Source organism: Thunnus maccoyii, chromosome 21 (assembly GCF_910596095.1).
Source record: "Thunnus maccoyii chromosome 21, fThuMac1.1, whole genome shotgun sequence".
Lineage (NCBI taxonomy): Eukaryota > Metazoa > Chordata > Actinopteri > Scombriformes > Scombridae > Thunnus > Thunnus maccoyii.
Window position 1 is genome coordinate 20425116 of NC_056553.1, and position 21828 is coordinate 20446943.

At 41.3% G+C, this 21828-nt stretch overlaps 2 protein-coding genes across 12 annotated transcripts in view; one reads left to right on the forward strand and one right to left on the reverse strand.

Moving 5' to 3' along the window:
* The window catches only part of adarb2 (adenosine deaminase RNA specific B2 (inactive)), a 385455-nt gene that overhangs the window by 303936 nt on the left and 59691 nt on the right, over positions 1-21828 (reverse strand). The window lies entirely within an intron of this gene.
* pfkpa (phosphofructokinase, platelet a) lies at positions 570-21658 on the forward strand. Of its 9 annotated transcripts, none has more exons than XM_042400099.1 (23): positions 570-1077; positions 3828-3901; positions 5521-5598; positions 6382-6571; positions 6844-7009; positions 7453-7497; positions 7623-7731; positions 7980-8075; positions 9168-9260; positions 9796-9921; positions 10663-10727; positions 11067-11136; positions 12161-12307; positions 13497-13567; positions 13755-13842; positions 14631-14783; positions 17414-17578; positions 17706-17767; positions 18133-18244; positions 18828-18927; positions 19310-19315; positions 19850-19955; positions 20722-21658. In XM_042400099.1, the coding sequence occupies exons 1-23, from the start codon at positions 984-986 to the stop codon at positions 20876-20878; spliced, it is 2373 nt and encodes a 790-aa protein (XP_042256033.1). In that variant the 5' UTR covers positions 570-983; the 3' UTR covers positions 20879-21658. The 9 variants fall into 9 exon arrangements, with proteins under 9 accessions (XP_042256033.1, XP_042256032.1, XP_042256037.1 ...); XM_042400098.1 differs by lacking the exon at positions 7980-8075 and adding an exon at positions 8398-8493; XM_042400097.1 differs by lacking the exons at positions 7980-8075; positions 14631-14783 and adding exons at positions 8398-8493; positions 16045-16197 and having other exon boundaries at positions 575-1077.

The window sequence follows — 21828 nt, forward strand, 5'->3', positions numbered from 1 at the left end:
AAATTAGATGTCACACCCTGGATGCAGTCAAAGGGCTGCAACTTGGAGGACTTGTTGGAGAGGTTACTGTTTTTTTCCAGCAGGGAAGCATATTTTGATTTGACATCAACTCTGTGGTGCAGACCTGGATAATGTGGGCATAAGTGAAGAGAATATTGTGTGCTCACGAGAAAACTTATTGTATGAGAAATTAACAGAAAACAGAGTTGAGTATGGATGGTCTCTGCACCTGGGTATTTATATAAGTATTTCAATACTACCACTACTACTACTAGTACTACTACCAATAACAACAACAATAATAACAATACAAACGATAATAATAATAATGATAATAATAATAATAATAATAATAATAAAATAAAATAACAATTTATATATGTAAAACGCTAAAAGTGCTATACAACAGAACAGACATGATATGACAGAAGAGTCAGAGACTGATTATGAATCTACTCAGGGGAAATTAGAGCTTTAATTGGTTACATTATAACACTGCCGCATTTTGTCGTTTTTGCCGATTGGCTAAGTGCTCCACTTAAATTGTTGCAATATGATGTGGCTTGTTTATAGTAGCCATGTGTCAGGTGCTAAGTGACAATAGCTAAAAGATAAAAACTTGAATGTTTGTGTTTTCACTCCTCAACAACATCCCTCTGAACCAGGATTTTCGTAGTAGCATTCTCCTACCGATCACAACGGTCCCGCCCAGATCATCGTCAAAAATGAACTCCTATTGGTTAAAACAAAAGAGAGCTGCATGTACCGAGACCTGATTGGTCCACAGCAATGCCAATCACTCTCCCTCGAGTCAGTCTATGCAAATCGTCGGATAGATGCGGAACAGAGGAGAGCACAGCGGGCATAGAGGAGGCTGACGACAGTTGCCCTTCATCACTTTTAGCACAATTTTATACAGTCGCGGGCCTGCTGTCCTATTTTATCGAAGTGGACTGGGATATATATACTGAAACGCTGTGAAAATGGCGCAGCCAGACAGCAAGAAGATTTTCTTTGAGAACCTGTCGGGAGCGGGGAAAGCCATCGCAGTGCTGACGAGTGGAGGGGATGCTCAAGGTAAAGAGTGGAGGGACAGTTTGTCAGATATGTATCAGTGTATCAGTGTGGACAGGCCCGCAGAGGGCGAAAATGATGCTGTACTCTTACTGAAGTGATTAGGCTTTCATTTGTGTGGACACGAAGCATTGCGCAGCGGCTAAATACACAACAGTACAGCAATGAAGTTTCTTTCAAATGATTCAGGAAGCCAGTTAGCCTGCTAACATGACATACGTATATCCTGCTAACCCGCTAACAGCAGCATCCTCCGTCGCTGATTTGGTGGCTTTGTTGTCGCTGTGCAGATGACAGCAGGGCTGCCAAGGTCGAGACATCCCGCGTGTTGCTACTCACGAGACAGAAATTATTAGTGCATCATGACTGACTAGTTTGTGTCAGCACTAAATTAACTATCTCTATGACTCACTTACAGGCCACTGCAATGCGGGTTGTTCTGGTCTACGTGTAACATTAGATAAGCCCAGCGACAAAAAGGCGTCGACAAGGAAGATAGAAGCTGTAAAATAGCATTCGTGACATTAGCATTTCCAGTGAGAGGATTTTGAGATCACGTTAGCAGCCATAGCGTGGGTAGTGTGGTGGTATGTCTGTATCCTGTGTACGTGATGAACTGCATACATCCACTGCGTCACAGGGGAAACCCTGATCATGTGCTCAGTTTGACTCAAACATGTCTTTTTACACACCTGCTGCGATGTAAAGCGCTGTACATGTTAAGAGCTTATAAGTACTGATAGTTTATCAAAGAGAATATCAATATGGCTTTTCAATCCCAGCCCTGATCATATCTAAGCCAGTTATTACATGAGGAATTTTGAGATGTTTTCATGATAATACGATTTCACTAGACCAACTGACTATTAAGCAAATCACACAAGGGTTTTATATTATTGTTACATATTGAAACATTGAAGATTTAATACTTAATTTGTTTTTGAATGGTGGTTTCTGGTTCTGATTAATCATACAATCATTATGTAATCACACAAGCTTCATTAATTCCATCATGACTGGTTACTCTTTAGTAAAAAAGCAATGATGTGTTGTATATCAGCCTTTGTGGCACCAGTTATGATACTGGTAAACCTTTTTATTTATAACCTTTAACAATGGCATATCTGTTTAAATGTGGGAGACCCTGTTTCACTTCCCAGGTCGAGTACGTTGGGCTTCTCTTTCATCTACTGTGGCTTGGATTGTGTTTCTTTTGCATGTTGCTTTGGGCACAAGTGTCTGCCAAATGAATACATGTAAATACAAGAAATATCATAGAGTCTAAGTGGGCTGTGTTAGTGCAGAGAATGGTGTAGTTCATGTATCAGTCACATCACAAGTCAACCTGTAAATGTTTAGCTTACATTCTTTACTTCCTGCTCTTCTCTGTCAACAAGAAGCAGCACTACAGTTTCTGCATGTTGATCGCTGGCCAAGTTACCCATAGTTCTCCTCTGCTCAGGAGAAATTAATCAATCTTTGGTTTTAGAGAGAGAATTCACCGCTAGAGCCCCAACACACACACACACACACACACACACACACACACACACACACACACACACACACAATAAAAGCATTTAGTTGGCCCCTGAGCAAACTTCAGCCATTGAGGCTGTGGCATGCATGACAGGAGCTGAACATCGATGTCAGAGGGCATTGTGTAGCCTTGGCTTAGTCCTTTCACTCACTCTGCAGAACAAAGTGTCAGGCATGCAGAATGAGAAGGTCAAAATTAATGATAGGTGACTTTGATAAAGACTTCTAAACCTCTACAAGAAAAATGAAGGATACATGTCCTTGATTATTTTTTAATTCAGTCTCGGATTCCTCTGTTATCCCTGAATGTGATTAAACCAGGCTGTTCTTTTGAACATAGTTACATAACCAGACAGTGGGCTGTTACATGTATGTAATGTATGGTGAACATTTGATCTCTTTCTGGTGGTTATTGGTGCTTTCAAGTCATACTGGAAACAGACTTATATCTGAAGGGGTTTTACCTCCCAGTATAGTTTACCTTTGAAGTTTTCACTGTCCTCGGATTTCTCTCTTCCTTTCATTACCATCTTCTCTGCTGCCCCAGTGGCCTAAACCTTTGTGTTGCTTAGTAACGGCAATGCTTGGCTGCCATTAGACTTGTAGTGTTTGCCAGTTTGTGCAGAGAAAGGAAATTCAGTCCTTTCTTCTATTGTTTATATCTCCCCCCACTCAGCCAAGTTCCTATCAGCCTGTTGTGGGTAAAGCACTGTCTGTTATCATCGCTGTCAGTGTGTAAGCTAACCCGCTATTGACATTCAAGTCACAGAGAAATGTCTTTTTGGATAGTGAGTTCTCTTAGACTAACCACAGAGTAAGTGAGAGGCTGTAGGAGGAGCAGAGAAACCTTTTGACCAAAAATGGCAGTGTGCTGTGGTGAGAAAAAAAAACGTGGCCCCAGATGAAGATAGACACCATAAACGCAGATAGCTTGCGCTGAATCACACACACATATACATGTTGTGCCACATAAATATTAAAGTTTTATAGCTAAAGTTCTTATGAAATAGATATCCATGCCTGAACTTTGGAATAGACGTGCAAATCAAGATTTTACAATGATTTCCTGCAGTGGAAATTCCTTGTGTTCTTCCTCTCTACAGCTGATTTATTAACCCTGCTCATCACAGCACGCTTTATTGAAATTATGCAGAATTTTACAGTCTTTTTTTAAGTTTTTTACTCTAGCTAAATCTTTTGTGTTTTTTTTCCAGGGATGAATGCTGCAGTACGTGCTGTGGTTCGAATGGGGTTGTATGTGGGAGCAAAAGTTTATTTCATTCATGAGGTGAGTCTTACCACCAGCCTTTCAATGTGGCCTGAAGTATTGGGCTGGCGATTTTTGACAGTATGTTTTTCTTATTGTCAACAAAGCTCATGTGCAGAACCACACAAATAATGAATTGATCCTACTAACTATTGTGTGTGTATCCAAAGCCTGATATATATTGTATTCCTCTGTGCCTCCACTGTTGTCCAGAAACTTAAAAACACGTCAGTGAGTCACACTTTTGCACTCGGCGACATGTTCCTTCCCTCTGGACACTGCGGTTATAGTAGTTTGTTTAGAAATGGCTCCAATGACTAATAAGAGTGATTGCAGCCTCAGGAGAGAAGTTCCTTGTGTGGCAGACACCACTGCACATGCTCAGGTGCGTGGTTGTTTTTACAGAGTTTACAGAGAAGAGATTCATTGTACTACATTGTACTTTTCTCAAAGAACTTCAGCACAAAGTCTGCACAGGAAATTTGCTGACAATAAGAACAATCTAGAAAATCGGCAGCCTTATCCTTTCATGTAGGATTCAAATGTACTCCTCCCTGCTGTAGTTTGCAGTTTTTTTACTTACTATAGTGGGCCTGAAGTCAGAAAACACTCCTTTTAGCCAAATCATCTCTACAATAATCACCCATAGTGATGCATCGATACAAGATGCTGGGTCAAATACTGACCTTATTAAGTGGATTGGGTGTTGGCTATGAAGTGATGGATCCTCAGTAAATGCACTTTGTCAATGTTTTTGTAAAAATTCTGTGGTTCAATTACAGTTACTTAGTCATGATGGGCTGCAGACTTTTTAGTGCCACAACAATCTCTGCCTTCATTTAACTTATATATAGATGATTTCAATGAATCCCAGTTAGGTATACAGATGATGATACATTTAGGAAAAAGAGAGCACTAGAATCGGATTAGTTCTTGGCGCTGGCAGATCATAAGTTAGGGTGCTGGAATCAGGATGGAAAAGTGGGATCGGTGCTTCCATAATAACTCAAACATGTGCTTTATCCACCATGTTTCATACCTTTCATGCACAACATGTTCAAAGTAAAACGTAGAATTGCTTAAATCTTATTTATCTGTGAGCACAGCATAGATATAAGAAGCGTTGGCATCAGTGACAAATGTGCAAAATTAATGTTAGTACTTCAATAAGGGCTGTCTGCACACTTGGCTGTATGTTCTCATGTAGCAGATGTTATGGGAGCTTTGGCAGAGGCCGTGCTCTGCTTGCTCATCCTGCGCTGATCCCAGCACATCTGTGTGTGCGGTGGTCCTACTCGCTGAGTGTTGTTGTTACATAACTGACTTGAGGCTTTAGCAGATGTCCTGTATGAAACTCTCCTCCCACTCAGGTACCACAGTGTTCTGAGTGTGTATGCTCGAACACGCTGTATGCAGGACACTATATGAGAATGGATGTATTTAGCACCAATCATATCACAGTCACGTTTGTAATGTACTGTGTTGTTGATTAGCTTAATTTATTTATTTCAGCGATGATGACCTGCTGATGCAGTTGAACATCACTGTTAGCTGAATGTTATTTGAAGTGTTTGATGTTTGGAAAGTTCTGGTGTTGTTTTACTAAAAAGCTTATTCTTGTTGTTTTATTTGTTTATCAGGGATACCAGGGTATGGTGGACGGTGGAGAGAACATAAGAGAAGCCTCGTGGGAAAGTGTCTCCAGCATGCTACAAGTGGTGAGTAATTACCACTGGCAGAATACATTTAATGCATTTACTACTGGGTTCTAGAAATGGTTGCTCTCTCATCTGTTGATTTCTGTTTGACTGTTAAACTTTATAGAATAAAGATACAATTATTTTCATAGTTTAGAAACGAAACAGCAGACATCAAGAAGGTTAGTATTGGTTAACAGAGAGCTGGCCATAAAAGAAAGAACATGCAAGTCATGTAGTAAAAGATAAGGCTGTTTTTGTGGTTAGACAGGTCATCGTCTAATCATCATCATCCCAGCAGCAGCAGCAGCAGCAGCAGCAGCTGTGTGTATTGTATGCAAGACGCTGAACCTCATACTGCACCAAGAACACATAACTGAGTTAGAACTTAACTTGAGATCAGAACAGAATCTGTTTTATTGCCAAGTATGCAGCATACAAAGAATGTGTCTTGGCGTTTCCTCGCACAAACACAACACAGAAGAGTAAAAATAGAACAAAAGTAAGTTAATATATATATAATGAAATAAACAAAGTAATATGAAAATTAATTAAAAATGTAAAATCTATTTACAGAATGGAATAGTAATAGTTTTGAAATGGGATGATATGAAATATTGACTGTACAAAGGAAATATGGACTGTGCTGTGGACAAAGAAATGAAGTGTATGAAATATATGAAGGTAACGAGCAAAAATGAAATGTGACGTGCAATAAACAATTCAATTATGTAGTCAAAAGAAAAAGAGTCTGACTTAAGCTGTAGAAATTTTCACACTGTAAATTTGCCCTGTCCTCATTAGGGTGGGACTGTTATTGGCAGCGCCCGCTGCAAAGAGTTTCGCACTCATGAGGGACGCCTGAAGGCCGCTCACAACCTGGTGCAGCATGGCATCACAAACTTGTGTGTGATTGGTGGAGATGGCAGCCTGACAGGAGCCAACCTCTTCAGGGAGGAATGGAGCGGGCTGTTGGGGGAGCTGGTGGAACAAGGTAGTTGGTGTGCTCTTATACGAGTGGAAATAAACCCAGATGCTCTGCCTTTTCCACACTTGAAGTGGAGTTGCTAAACAGCATTTTACCATCTGTCTCTTACAGTGAAGAACTGTTAAGGATTTTCCCTTAGCTCAGCAGTTTCCATGACTCATAGAAGTGCTGCTTGTCCTGTTCTATTACAACATCAAGCTGCAAGCGTAGCCTGCCTGAATTACTGTAGAAATACACTGGAAAACACAGAAGATGCACTGACAATCTGATCCTTTCAGGTCTGATTGAAGCCGATGCTGTTCAGAAGTACTCTGCCCTTCACATCGTCGGGATGGTTGGCTCCATCGATAACGACTTCTGCGGAACTGACATGACAATCGGTACTGACTCTGCTTTGCACAGAATCATCGAGGTGGTGGACGCAATTATGACAACCGCACAGAGGTGAGGCGATGCGGGAAGTCCATCCTGAAGTGCCAAATAAAGGATGAGTGATGCAAGTCTTAAACTAATACTTTGTAATTACTATGACAGAGCATCCCATTGTTTTAGCATGAAAATAGCAGAATAAACATGCTTATCTGTGAAAAATGTATGTTTATTTAAAGTCATACAACACTGAAAATGTCAGTTTATTTGAGAAATATAAACATATTAGTGTCTGACTGCAGCATTGAGCTCAAATGAGCAAATGGAAATGTTGATTATGTAACACAGTAATGATATTGCAGAGGAATACGCTGGCTTCATATTGCAAACCAACCGCATCGCCATGTTTTCAGCTCCTTTCAGCATCATCTTTCAAATGTCTGCTCTGGCCTACATCAGTTGAGTGCTGTATTACTAAAATGCACTGCCATGTCACATTTTCTCTTCTTATCTTTCAGCCACCAGAGGACATTTGTGTTGGAGGTCATGGGCAGACACTGCGGGTAAGATTTGATAATGCGTTTGATAAACTTAATAGTGGATCCACAAACAATTCAGACAGCAGACGCAGGAACTGTTATCACCTCTGTTTATATACACAGTGTTCTGTCTGTGTGTATTATCCTAGCTACCTGGCCTTGGTTAGCGCCCTGGCTTGCGGGGCAGACTGGGTTTTGATCCCCGAGATGCCCCCAGAGGACGGCTGGGAGGATAAGATGTGTCAAAAACTGTCTGCGGTAACACAATCTTATTTGTTCCCCATAGTAAACCCAGTGAACCATATTGAACCAGCCTCTATGCTGTATAATGTTTCCCAGTCATATCGTGTTCTGCACAACTTTTCTGTGTTTCTATGCGGAGAGAATCCTGACTTTTTTTTTATCAGAGAGGATTAATGTGAAGATGTTTTTTTTCAACTGTCAGTCATCTGATGTTTTACTGTGTTTTATCTGCTTTGGAAACGTGCTATTGTTCTATGATTCAGACCCGTTCCAGGGGCACAAGGCTGAACATAATCATAGTTGCAGAGGGAGCCATTGACAGGCATGGGAAGCCTATAACCTCTAGTATTGTCAAGGATGTGAGTACCTGAGTGCAAAGAAAGGGGAAGCCAGAAGCATGGAGGCCCGACTGGTGGAAGTCAGTCTTCTGAGCCAAAGTTTTTTTTTAAGCATATTTGCTATGACAACTGGCATCATAATACAGTGATGAAAAGCCACAAAGTAGGCAGGATATTGCTGATTTCAAAACCGTAATGACACTTCCGCTTCCTTAATGAAAGACTCTGCTCTGGGCTCCCGAGCTGTCCTCACCGTCCGGCCCCCGTGCTTCTGAAAGCCCACGTCACAGCCACAGTCTCAGTTTTTCTGTCATGCTTTTTCTCCCACCACCCCTCCTTGTAGAACCGAGCAGGGATGAAAAGGCTGAATATCATAATTGTAGCCGAAGGGGCGATTGATCGTAACAACAAACCCATTACCACTGACTTTATTAAGAATGTGAGTAAAGTGTGGCAAGTTCAACTGTTTGAGCTCCAGCTTCGACTTTATGACCTCTACTACTGTACTGCTGCCCTGGTGTGGCTTTGACTCTGTTGCTGTATTTCTGGAATGCTCTATCAGACACACTCTATAGATTGGTAAGGCCGCTTTCACCACCAAAACTACTACTACTACTACTACTGCTTTAAGACCAGATACCCCCCCCACTAAACCATCAAATCCCATTTATACACAACTACCTTATCTATATTTCTATGGAATATATTTTATGTTTCACTTTCTCACAGCAAATTTGCTCATGGAGTTAATCAGAGTATGTCATGACCCTGCACTTACTGTTCTTGATTGAAAAGCAAATGTGAAGCTTTTTGTTTTTTCTTGTACAGTACCTGAGTATCTGTTTAATTCAGCACCTCCTGCTTGGGATCTTCTGTGATGTTCAGTATAAGCTAAGAGCTTCCCGCTTAACATGACATGAAAAATTAGAATGGCTTGCTTGTGCTTTGCTGTTTCCCCTTCTCTTCAGCTTTTCTATTGTGTTCTGTACATGTGGTCATGTATGTTTGCATCAGTCATTTTACAGTTAGATGTATGATTTTTTTTACTGTTTTATATTGAGAATACAGCAGTTACAATGTCAATGCTAAGACTTGTACATTTCATCCTTTCAGCTTGTTGTTAAATGCTTGGGTTTCGACACACGGGTGACAATCCTGGGTCACGTGCAGAGAGGAGGGACCCCGTCTGCTTTTGACCGCATCCTGGTATGTCCTACACTTCAGTTAAATGCAACAATACAGTTGAACTGGATGTACACTGATTTCAGAAGTCGGAACATTGTCAGAAGGGACTTATCTGTCCTTACAATTTACACGCTCAACCTTTTACTGTAGTATTTATAATATACATGTTCATACATTTAACCTAATGTTAACATTTGTGTTGAACTCTATTTAGGTATATGGTAGGCGTTGTCCAGTTGTCTAGAGCATTTCCTGTGTAATCCCGTGTGTGTCTGAGGAGAAGTGGCTCCAGTTTTACGTTAAGCCAATTAACAGATTTACAGTTCAGCACGTGAAGCACTGCATCAAAAACAGTGAGAAAGAATCTCTCTGTGTTTGCAACAAACCAAACAAACCTGAAGCAGAGGAGAGTTAAGTCTATTGAAAAAGCCAAATCTTGGCTCTAGTGTGAAAATGTGTTGGTAAATAGATAAGGAGTATACAGGAGAAACAAATGAGGTTGTGATAGCGATGATGACTCAGTGTTATCTATGTGTGTGTACGTGTGTTTATACAGGCCAGTCGTATGGGTGTGGAGGCCGTCTTGGCACTGCTGGAGACCACAGCCAACACCCCAGCTTGTGTGGTCTCTCTGTGCGGAAACCAATCGGTGCGCCTGCCTCTGATGGAGTGTGTACAGATGGTAGGTACTGGACTGGGCTGGAAACAGGCCAAGACTGCCACATAGTCACACAGATAACACACACATGCAAACACACACACACACACACACACACTCGCAGATATTTACAAATGTATAGAGGCTGAGGAGAGAGAAACTGCAAAGAGTATGCCAACACAAACGCTCAGAAATGACACAGAGTCAGTGTGAACGTGTCGGAGGAGCTTAAGTGGTGATGACAAACAGTGCAGCCCATTGGGCCTGGAGTGGCACTAATGTTCACATGAGAGTCGTATTGTTTGAGAGGCAGTTGTGTCTGGTTAATGATTATCTGAAGCATTTGGCAGCAGGGTTGGCGATGACTGCCTGCAGGATGGTGATGTAATAGCCATTCATTTCCATGGAAACGCACAAGGAAGCTTTGTTGTTGCACTCTCTGTATGCTGGTTGGAGTTTGATAGTTTTCTGATATTTTCAGTATTTGTAAAGTGGTTCAAAGAGGACAGGTGACTTTAATTACAGGTCAAAACTAATTACTTATCAGTTATTTTTTGGCCTGATCCAGATTTTGCCATGTTTACTATTGTATTGTTCTCTGTGATATTTAGACTTTGAACATAATAGACACGTCAAAGATGAACACCTGCAGATCTTACCTGATATAAATTAAACAACTCGCCGCTGCTTTTCTACACAGAGGAAATAACAGTGAATGAAATGATATTGAATTCAAACAGTTAAACGCACCACTCTTTTCCTCAGACTCAAGAGGTCCAGAAGGCCATGGACGAGAAAAGGTTTGAGGAGGCAGTTAAGCTCCGGGGCAGGTATGACTGACGGCCCGCTGGGACCAAATCCAATATACCAAAGACATGGCAGAAGTTTGACGTTGCTTCCTGTAGACAGGTGTAGTAGGGAAAGTGGATCACAGTGCTAGTTTAGAACACCACCAGGTTTATTTATACTCAGGCTACAGTCAACAATCATTCAAGTGAGACAGAATTATTATTTTGTATATTATTAATAAATTGTGGAGCTTTTTAAAAAAAAAATTTAATATGCAACCCCTTAATTTTTGACTCTATGTGGTGTTTTCATGTACCATATAAAAATATGTGCCATATATTTGTTTGAATGTACTGACTGTCCTCAATGTTTCATCACAGGAGTTTTGAAAACAACCTGAAGACGTACAAACTGTTGGCTCATCGTAAACCAGAGTCCGAACTGCCAACCGTAAGTCACCTCACAGCATGTTGACATACCTCTCGAACTTTGACAGTGAAGGCAGCTTTGTCAACTAAAATACACCCAAAACATACACACACACACACCACAGACCCAAAGCAGAGATGTTTGTTTTTTTTACACATACAGTAGCAATTTCCAACAAATCTGGAATGCAGGACGGTTTTAGAGAGGACTTGAATTAGCCTCCCAAAGCCACTGAGATGTTTAATATTTTATTGCTCTGTCCTAAGTATCTGCCTACAGACACTGACTCAGCTACCGCAGTCATGTGCTGCTGCTATTTTCAGAGGTATCTTTGGCAAAACAAGGCTCACTCACAGAGTAAATTGTTCCGTACAAGAGTGATTGGGCCAAACTGCCAAACCGATTATTATTGTTGCTATTGTGGGAATCAGGTACATTATAGTACATTGACTTCTGGTCATGCTGGCACCTATCAGATTTGGTATCAGTTGTTTCCTGCTGGTAAGTGGGAAAAATAGGGTGACTTGTAATTATGGGAAGCAGTTAATAATAAACAATTTTACCTGCTTGCTGTGTTACTTATATTTGCTGTGAGGCCTATCATTACAGACACCGATAGGCTTCGTATGAGGCCCAGGTGGCTCGGTGTTGGTCTGTTGTGCAGCGATATTAAATGACACCTGGTTCCCTACTGAGGGATGACTTGTTCAACCCTGCCAGGAGCTGCTGCAGCCCCAAACGAGGCAGCTCAGACCGAAGATCAGTGAAGTGTAGCAGCAGCATGACAGACTCCATGCTGTGGTGCTCGCCTCAGGGTTTGGCTCTCCCTGCATTTGTGGTAATGACCACTGTAGGCCCAGCGTGTAGCTGAGGGCAGACCAGAAACCATTTATTGATTGATTCTGCAGAGCTTTATCAGTTGTCCTCCAACAACTACAACATAGTGTTTGTATTTGGTGTGATGATGAAGCAGTTCCAGTCATATTTCATGTCAGATTTGCTTGTGATGTTATTTAATTTGTTGCTATGTATTTTATACCCTCAGAGCAACTTCAACGTGGCGGTGTTGAATGTGGGTGCCCCTGCAGCAGGCATGAATGCTGCTGTCCGCTCAGCCGTCAGGGTGGGCATTTCAGAGGGACACAAGATGTTTGCTGTCAGTGACGGGTTTGAGGGATTCTACAAAGGACAGGTGGGTACTATAGCACTGATATACTGGTACTGTACTACTGCATGGCATTTATGTTATTATAATCTTCCAGGGAGGTCACCACAGTAAAGAGATTCCATGTTATAATTGAAAACTATTCATCTAATAATTATCCCTAATAGCTTAAAATGCAGTGGAAGTATTGCTATCATGTTTTAATCGATAATTCAAATAGAATTGGCTTAGCTTGATGAGAGTCAGACAGTACACAATGACTGTTAGCTCCCTGACTGAAGAATAATCATGCAAACCCGGGGGATAATCTGTCCAGATTAATGTAAACCAATTTCCCACCCTCACTCTCCCTCCTCTGCCCTCCTCAGCCAAAGCTTATGCAGTGCCATAACAAACCAATAGAGGGCAGCAGACTGTAGTATACAGACGGTAAAACACAGTCGTGCAATGATGAATTAGTCAACAGGATGATTCTCATCTAATCTAACTCTGGAGGGAGTCTTGAGTTTTGGCTGAAGGGTAAAAGCAGACAAGAGTCTGATGGAGTCTGTTAGTGAAGTGAAACCCTGCACGCTGTTTGACTGCAGTGTAATCTGAGAAATGTGTGTTTTTCTGTTCCATGACTGGTAAAACGGGTTTCACACTCCTCTCTCATATCCTCGACTGACCTTTTTTCCCCCATGTGAAACCTTAATTCCCCTCAGTCCAGAGCTGGCTCATTCAAAGAACAGCACAATGAACAACCCGGCCATTTATCTTCATCGAAATGTCTGCACTATCACTGGTTAGTTAAACATCCTGTGTGTGTGCCCTGGCCAACTGAAATCAGGCTGCGCTAACTGACCCTAAGAAGATTAGACCAGCGGGAGTAATAGATTTCTGTACTTCAGTGCTGTGGGACTTTCTGCTACACACTTCTGTGTTTTCACTGGTCCACTTCCTCCCCCTTATGTCCAGAGAGTGTGTCCAGAAAATTAACTCTTGTCTTAACAGTCTCTGCACTGAGCCCTCAGGGAGACGTGTCAGATAATACAGAGCTGCGCTAACACACATACAGGCTAGAAGCTTGTCATTTAGTTTGATTCAGACTGCAACAACCAGACATTGATACTGGAAGAAAAAGTCACAGAAACAGTATTTCACTGTTATTTTGCAAAATGTGACAGGGTGCTTCAATAAAACATGATTGCATGTGTTGCTGATGTCTTTCCCTCAGATTAAGGAGATTAAATGGGCTGATGTTGGAGGATGGACGGGACAGGGTGGATCTCTGCTGGGAACTAAAAGGTAAAATCATGATTGGTTGTGTTTGATGGATACGTTTCTTTAACATTAAAGCTTGTATCTGCAAAGTTTTACAAATTTGGATTGTGCAGTATTGGTGTAGCAACACAGATATCATTACTGCTGTAGGCTTTTCTCCACTCTGTCTGTGTTTTTTTAACAAATATTGATTTTGTCATCTCTTCCTCAGAACACTTCCTGCCAAGCATGTTGACAAAATTGCTGAGCAGATGCGAAAGCACAACATAAATGCTCTGCTAGTTATCGGTGGATTTGAGGTATGTTTCAAACTCTTTTGTCTCTGTAAGCTAAATCTAATTTTGCTAATGAAGCTACATTCTCATCTTTGATTTTGTCCATAAGCTTATTAGCTCTTGGGTTTTTGAAAGTTCATGGCAGTGGTGCTAATGTTATATTTCATATTTATCATATTATGAGAATAATGACATGATATATTTTTGCTCATTTAAAGATGACAAAGTATATGTTTAAGTATAACTAATTATAATGTCAGTTAAGTGTAATGTTGATCATTTCCATCAGCCCATTTCCCATGGTTCCTTACATAGTCATGTACATAATCATGCTTCATTTCTCTGCCAAAAACAGCATGAATTGTAGCATAAAGTTGGTTTATTGTTGATTTTTCAGTGCTTTAAATATGCTATAAGATAGAAAGTAAAATTCTTGATTTTAAGCAATTAAATTATTGAACCAACACTGATAATATATAAAAAATATCACTGAATTTGTTTTGATTGGAAACAGAATACCTGCTTTTCTCCAACCATTTCACGCTATCCCATTTAGATGCTCACCAGCTTTAATTTTCCTGTGATGTATGCAAGTAAATGAGTGTCATGTGTATGTACGGATGTAATGTGAAGTGTATGTGGAGTTGTACCTGTCTGTTTCGCTGCTGTCCGTTGTGATAGACCTGGCTCCTCCCCTTGGCACCCTCCACTTTTGTCTTTCCCTCCCTTGTGGCAAGTAGCACCACTCAACCAAACCCACCTACCAAAGCTCCTACCGTACAGACACTAAAGCCCTTGGCTCTGCCCTGCAGGCCTTGCTGTCACTGCTGGAATTGTTAACGGCGCGCGGGAAATATGACGAGTTCTGTGTGCCCATGGTCATGGTCCCAGCCACTGTCTCCAACAATGTGCCGGGCTCAGACCTCAGCATTGGCGCTGACACGGCTCTGAACGCCATCACTACTGTAAGTGATGGGACTGGCAAGCAGAATAGTTGATACCAGCAGCACACAGACAAAATATAAAAACACACACACACGCACGCAATCAAACACACACTCAAGACATTGTTTGAAGAAGGGAGAAATCGCTCACTCGGTCATTTTACCAGTCACTCAGTGGATGATTTGGAATATATTCCTGAGAACACGGCATCTGTCAGCCACATCTGGACAAAAAGCTTCACTAAAACATTAGAAATTCAACCAGACAGACAAATAAATCATGTCTGTACTACAAGGCATGACTGGGTAATGTAAAGCAAAGTCACAGAGTAGCGTCCCTCCCTTCCCTGTCAGGTAAGTAAGAGAGCAACAACATGGAGGCATGCTGTGAGGTGCACAAGTGTCGTGTCTGCCTGCCTGCCTTTCTTTCTGACTATGTGCGTGTTTGTGTGTCCTCCTACATGGCTAACATCAAGATGAATGGTTAACAGCATGCAGGTTTGACATTGTTGTGTAGTTAGCTCGCACATAGCGCTACAGAACACAAACTAGCAGCCGACATACATTCATGTAGAGTGTGTATCTGCATGAAATGATCAAAAAGCTTAAATACTAACTTTTTATAACCTCACACACATTTGACAGTGTACAAAAACATATTGGAAAAATAATACAGCATGTTCTTTATGGCTAAAGCTTGATTATAATATGAAAAGAATAGAAAAGCATCTGAGCCTGAATCTTGGCTTGGCCACCATCTTCATTTCCTCCTCCCCTTCCTGACTGTGCAGACTCGATCGGTGCTTGTTCTGCCTGCATATGATTCCCACAGCAGACATGGCCGTCATATAGTTTCTGATGGATCCTCACGTTTGGTCCAATGCAGTGTCAGTGCATTGAGCTGCTGGCGCTCGCAAACACACAGAGCTGTGTGTGCCATCTCTTCCTTTCTGTTTTCACCTTTCCTACCTACCTCCATCTTTGTCTGTTCTTGTCTGTCTTTCTTCCTGTCTGTTCTTTCTGTACCATCACTTTCCTTTCACCTTGTCGTTCCTTTACTGGTCTACCACTCTTTCACTGTCCACTCCTCCTTCCATTCTCTTCATTTTCTTCTCCACGTCTTTCACACTTCTTTCCTCCTGTCCTGTCTGCCAAAGGGAAGCCATAGCTGCTATCACACGGAAAGAGCCGGAATGGCAGGATGCACTCTAGCAAACTGAGAGAGATTTGTGTCTCTCTCAACGGCTGGCCTAACGCGTTTTCCCCAATACTGCCGCTTCAGGCGTATGAGTGTCTGCTGCAGCTGTTTGAGGCTCGCGCTACCTATGAGGAGTTTTGCATCCCGATGTGTATGCTGCCTGCCACCATAAGTAACAATGTACCGGGCACTGATCTAAGTATCGGGGCAGACACGGCCCTCAATGCCATCGTGGAGGTAAGGCAGTCGAACCGCCGCCGGCACAGCTTTGACCGCTTTTTTTGCAAACAGGATGAAAATGACATGATGGTTCAGTGCTAATACTCAACAAACCGTCAGGCTTTAAAAGCAGATGTTAAGTAAAGAGTCACATGAGAATTAGCTGCAACACTGTAGATTTTGGTAGCCATTACCCTGACCTTAACCTAACTTTAACTTAAAGCTTACCATGACTGTGTTTCTAACATTAACTTTTAGGCCTAAGATTAACTTTAACTAACACTGGATATCTGTAAACTTGTAAAGTGGCACTCCAGCAAGTTTACATACAAACTATCTGTTAAAAAACTTTGTCCAAAGCTTGAAACTATAACCCTGATGATGTCATTATCTAGAGTTATCTTGGCTTGGACTTGCAACTAATAAACCTCTTTTTAAAAAGAAAGTCTGCACTACAAACTGAAGCTGTGGGGTTTGAGAGAACTAGGCATTTAGAAGGCAGGAAGGGTCTAACAAAAGATGCTATCAAAGTTGCATTATTATAGCTATTATATATATATATATATATATATATATATATATACACTAGTGATTAAAAGTTGGCTTATCTCCACCTTCTTTAACCTGTCTCTTGGGAGCCCTCCAACTTTATGAAAGTGCAATACCAAATTGCTGGAATGCCCCTTTAATACTGTTGCAGCATCTGAAACTCTGTACACTCTTTACTGACATCAAAGTCACCTGATAGGTCATTGATTATCAGCATTGGACTTTCAAAATACAGTTTTACCTCCAGCTCAAGCAGAAGAGATAGATTTGTTCATTGAATAGAACTGTAAGCATGTGTATTACATTTAAACTGTAAATGATACTGTGTGTCAAGTTTACCATTTGATGTGCTCTCTCATCCTTATACAGGACTCCAGTCTAACTGGTGAAAGCAGCATTTTAGCCTGAATCTGCCTGAGTTGTTTAAAGTTGACTGTTGTGCAGTTTGAGAAATAATAAGCATGCTGGCCTTGTTGTTGTATTACTATGTGGAATGTATTACTTTAACAGTATGACCTCTAATCATCACACTTCTAATCTTGCGTGATTTCTTGAAGCTTTGATGTGTTTAACATGACAGACATTTAACTGGAGACACCTGAAACACACACACAGACTTTAATAATACTTCTCTTGTACTAGTGACTTAACATATACTGACATAGTGAGTTTATGCATGTGTCAGACTTGCGACCGCATCAAGCAGTCGGCCAGTGGGACAAAGAGACGCGTGTTCATCATCGAGACCATGGGGGGCTACTGTGGCTACCTGGCCAGTGTAGGAGGTCTGGCTGCTGGAGCCGACGCCGCCTACATCTATGAGGAGCCATTTGACATCAGAGACCTGCAGGTGACACAGCATCTCTCTATAACATCCACTTCATCCACTAGAGGGTGTTCAGGCATGATTGTGAGACAGCCTAGACACCGCCATCTACTGGCCAGCATTACTCACTTTCACTATTTGGTCCCCACAGGCCAATGTTGAACATTTGACGGAGAAAATGAAGACGAGCATTCAAAGAGGACTGGTGCTCAGGTAACCAAACGACTGCTTATTAAATCACCCCTAGTCCCAACAGTCACAGTGCATTTAAAGGCCACATTCCTTGATAGAAAGCCAACAGCTCAGCCAAAAACAACTGAGTCAGAACAGACCAGACACACAGCTGATAAACTGCTGCTGCTGATATCTGAAGGAGCATTTATGATCCAGTATCTCCAGCTGACAGTATTTAATTTTAATCAGCTTGTATAGTAAACAGATCCACACGTCTTCAGTTCAACAGCTGATATTTCGCAGCACAGCTCTCGTTTTGATGTCACCAAAACACGAACCCAGTGAGAAAAGAGGCTGATAATACAGTAGCGAAACTAACTGTTATGTTTCATTGCACACGAAAGGAACGAGAACTGTAATGAAAACTACACCACAGACTTCATCTACCAGCTGTACACTGAAGAAGGAAAGGGGGTGTTTGACTGCAGGAAGAATGTGCTGGGACACATGCAGCAGGTAGGCACGGCCACACTGGATACCAGACTAAACACATACGAGTATACTTTTCTGTGGAAGCGTCAGTGGTAACAATCCTCCAAAAGAAGGCTTTAATAAACTATTGTCTATATTTGTATATTTGGAAACTGCACTTTTGTAATTACTTAGCTCTATTCTACACGGAGGGCTTTGTTGTGTTTTGTCTTTGTGTCTCTTGAGATTAGTACAGATAAAACTGGATCAAACAAAAACACTGATGATCCCCAAGGGGAAATTGGTTTGTGTCTGCAGCATGTAATGTGATACAGAAAATACAATAAAAAGAATGCAGATTTTGAAGATATTGAGTTCAACAACTGCAACAAATAAATATATTTAAATATGGAAAATAGAAAAAAAAAAGAAGTTTGGTGGGTGTCTTAGACTTTTGATGCATATTTACTTTTATCATTGTTTCCCGTTTCTCTACTGTGATCAAACAATGGAAGTCACATCTTTAAAATGTGAAAAAGATCTGAACAAAATAACATGAAATCAAAGAATATGATGCTAATGAAGGAAAACACATCCTCCTGTTTTATTGTTCTAATTCCTTTGAAAGGGAGGTGCACCGTCTCCGTTTGACCGTAACTTCGGGACCAAAATCTCCGCCAAGGCCATGCAGTGGATTTCTAAAAAGCTGGTGGAGACGTTCAGACAAGGTAGGGTTAAATTTCTCCTTCTGTGCCAGTGAAATGACCCGTGGTAGTCGACCCTCCCTCCCCACAGAGACGCAGCCGTTGTGAAGCAGACCTTTACCCAGACCTGTCATGGAGTCACTCTTGTTTGACATTTTGATGTATTTTTTATCCTCTCAAAAGGAAATTATTTATCGATCATTTACATCCATCAGTGTACCAATTTAACGAGCAGTTTCCTTGAATGTACTTTACAGATTACACTAGCAAGCTGTGAGTGGTGTGTGATACTTTTTTTGAACAACAGTGGTCTTAAAACCACACTGCATGTATAAAGGCTACATTTAAAGTTAAAACTCCTCTTTGTTTTTTTATGTCTATTTCACATATACACGGATGACATAAGATGAAGGTAAATCTTATTTTTTTTCATGCTGGCTCCATGACCATCTTTATATTTAGCTCCATATTTAGCTCCTGCCTGTCATTTCCACTGTTTTGCCATGTCTCCTAGAAGCACACAGCCTGTCCAGGCACTCGTGGCTTATACCTTTTTAGTCTGACAATTTATCAGTAGGCACCATGCTGCACTACTTCCAGTTCACAAGTCAACTGAAATTGTTGGATTGGAAATGTTAGAGCATGGTCTTAGTGAATAAATCGCACATTGCTTTTTTCCCTGCTTTGCCCCAACACTCCCTTGTGTGTTCATGTCGCTTGAGTTGCTTTTTAGTAGTGACGGTTTCCTCCATCGTAGTCTTCCTGTAGAACCATATAAGACAATGTTACACACAATCATCAAGAAGACAAAGTCATCATCACGCTATCACACAACAACCTGCCCAACCCCACTGCCAGATGTCTGTTCTATGCTCCTGTACGTTTGCAAGCACAAGCGAGTCCAGCTCTTGTTTCCAGCTCTGATTGCTACGCTGTTTTCCTGCAGGCCGAGTGTTCGCTAACACCGAGGATAGCTGTTGTTTGCTGGGGATGCGCCGCAGGGCTCTGGTCTTCCAGCCAGTTGTACAACTCAAGGAGGACACAGACTTTGTGTACGTATCGCGTGTAATTTGAATTTTTAAATAAGATTGCTCATAAAACACTGTATGTAATCCACATTCATGCGGTGCACATTATGATCGTTATGAATGATCTCTGTGTGTGGGTCACAGCAGCAGATAATAATGATGATATCATTAAGAATAAGTCAGGCAGTGAATCTTAAGATAATTAAATAAATAATAAACAAATAAATAATCCTACTGGCAATTTAACATTCATTTTTTTCTAACTGCTCTCCATGTTAATGCTGGCTCACAGCCTGCTGTGCTGCCAAAAGCAAGACGACTGAGTGAAAATATGATGCAAATTGTTCTTATATTTATGTTAGAGCTGAAACCATTAATTGATCAACATAAAGAAAAAGCTAGTTTTTCTGCAATAATAGCAAACATTCCCTAAATCCAGCTGCTCACTCATGAGGATTCGCTGTTATTCTTTGTCTTATATGATAGTAAATTTGGGTTGTTGATCGAGTTAAACAAGACATTTAAAGACATCAGCTTGGGCTTCAGGAAATTATAACAGATGTTTTTCAGTTTACTGATTTTTAATTGCTTAAATGAAAAAATAGTTTTATTTTAGCATTCAGTCATTTCTGTCTTGTGATCCAGTGTTGTATCCAAATAGGAACTGAGCTTTTCACTGTTCCCCAGTTATTAAAAAACATTTGTGCCACATGTGAGAATGAAACATTTTGGTTGTGACTGTGTGATAACCATAAAACCATAATTCTACGGTTTTCCCGTCTGTCTGCAGTCACAGGATCCCCAAGGAGCAGTGGTGGTTGAAGCTGCGTCCTCTGATGAAGATCCTCGCCAAGTACAAGACCAGCTACGACGTCTCTGACTCCGGTCAGCTGGAGCACGTCGTACGCATCCGGCCCAAAGAGTCGGACGCCTCAGTAGCCATGTGAAGGCCCCCCCCCCCCCCCCCCCCTCCGTTGTACGGTGGCCCACAAAGTCCAGTCTGTGTGTAAGACTGAAGGTCTGTCTGTGAGGCATCGCTCCATGTGTTGTAAAAGATCTCCAATAACAACATGAACAGCCGTCTCTGTTTGGCCACATAAAGTGTTCAATTCTGTCTTTGTCACCACCTTTACTGCCACTCCTCTCTGTTTCGTCTTGACAAACTTATGAACTGTAATCTAGCCTCTGCAGTGCTCCTAATATCCAACACACACATACTGTACTCTCTCTCACACACACACACATAAACACACACACACACACACACACACACACACAGCTGTCCTGCCATGCATCTGTGTGTCTTCGTTGCCCTGGATGTTTAGTGTCATAGTTGTTTTTAAATTGCACTGTCTCTGTCTCCAGTTGCTTAGGCAGGCTCTGAGTGCAGAGCCGCGCGCGTGGACAGAATAGACACTGTATCTGCTGTAAAAACCAGTGTGTGTATCTGCCTAGAACCAGTGGGAGGTTCAGCATATTTATGTGAGACTGATGCAATACAGTTCTACTGCTGCGAGCCGAGAGAACTGCGTGCCGTGCTTTACACTGAAACTAATATTTATCTTTTTAACATTGTTTATTATTTTTGCTTGTAAACACGGATATATTATTAACTGTAGGCACTGCTGCACTTAGTGGCTCTCTGTCATATTGCACCAACATGTTAGACATGTAAGAGACTAATGTTTCCATCAGAATAAAAATCAAGACTTGAGAAGTGTACCCTATTGACTAGTGTCGCTGGATTTTATTTATTTATTTACTGATTTCACCCCATGACATCCACTTTTCCATTTTTACTTCCCTTGAAGTAGCTTTAAAGCTGTAAAAATCACCTTATTCCATGTTTTTATGGCTTCATCATTATATCTTATGGGAATATTCTATGTCATGTGCA

Coding starts and splice junctions, on each gene's coding strand:
- pfkpa (XM_042400099.1), top strand. CDS start 984: ATGGCGCAGCCAGACAGCAAGAAGATTTTCTTTGAGAACCTGTCGGGA. Junction 10,728..11,066: donor GCAGTTAAGCTCCGGGGCAG/GTATGACTGACG, acceptor GTTTCATCACAG/GAGTTTTGAAAACAACCTGA. Junction 17,579..17,705: donor TTGACATCAGAGACCTGCAG/GTGACACAGCAT, acceptor TGGTCCCCACAG/GCCAATGTTGAACATTTGAC.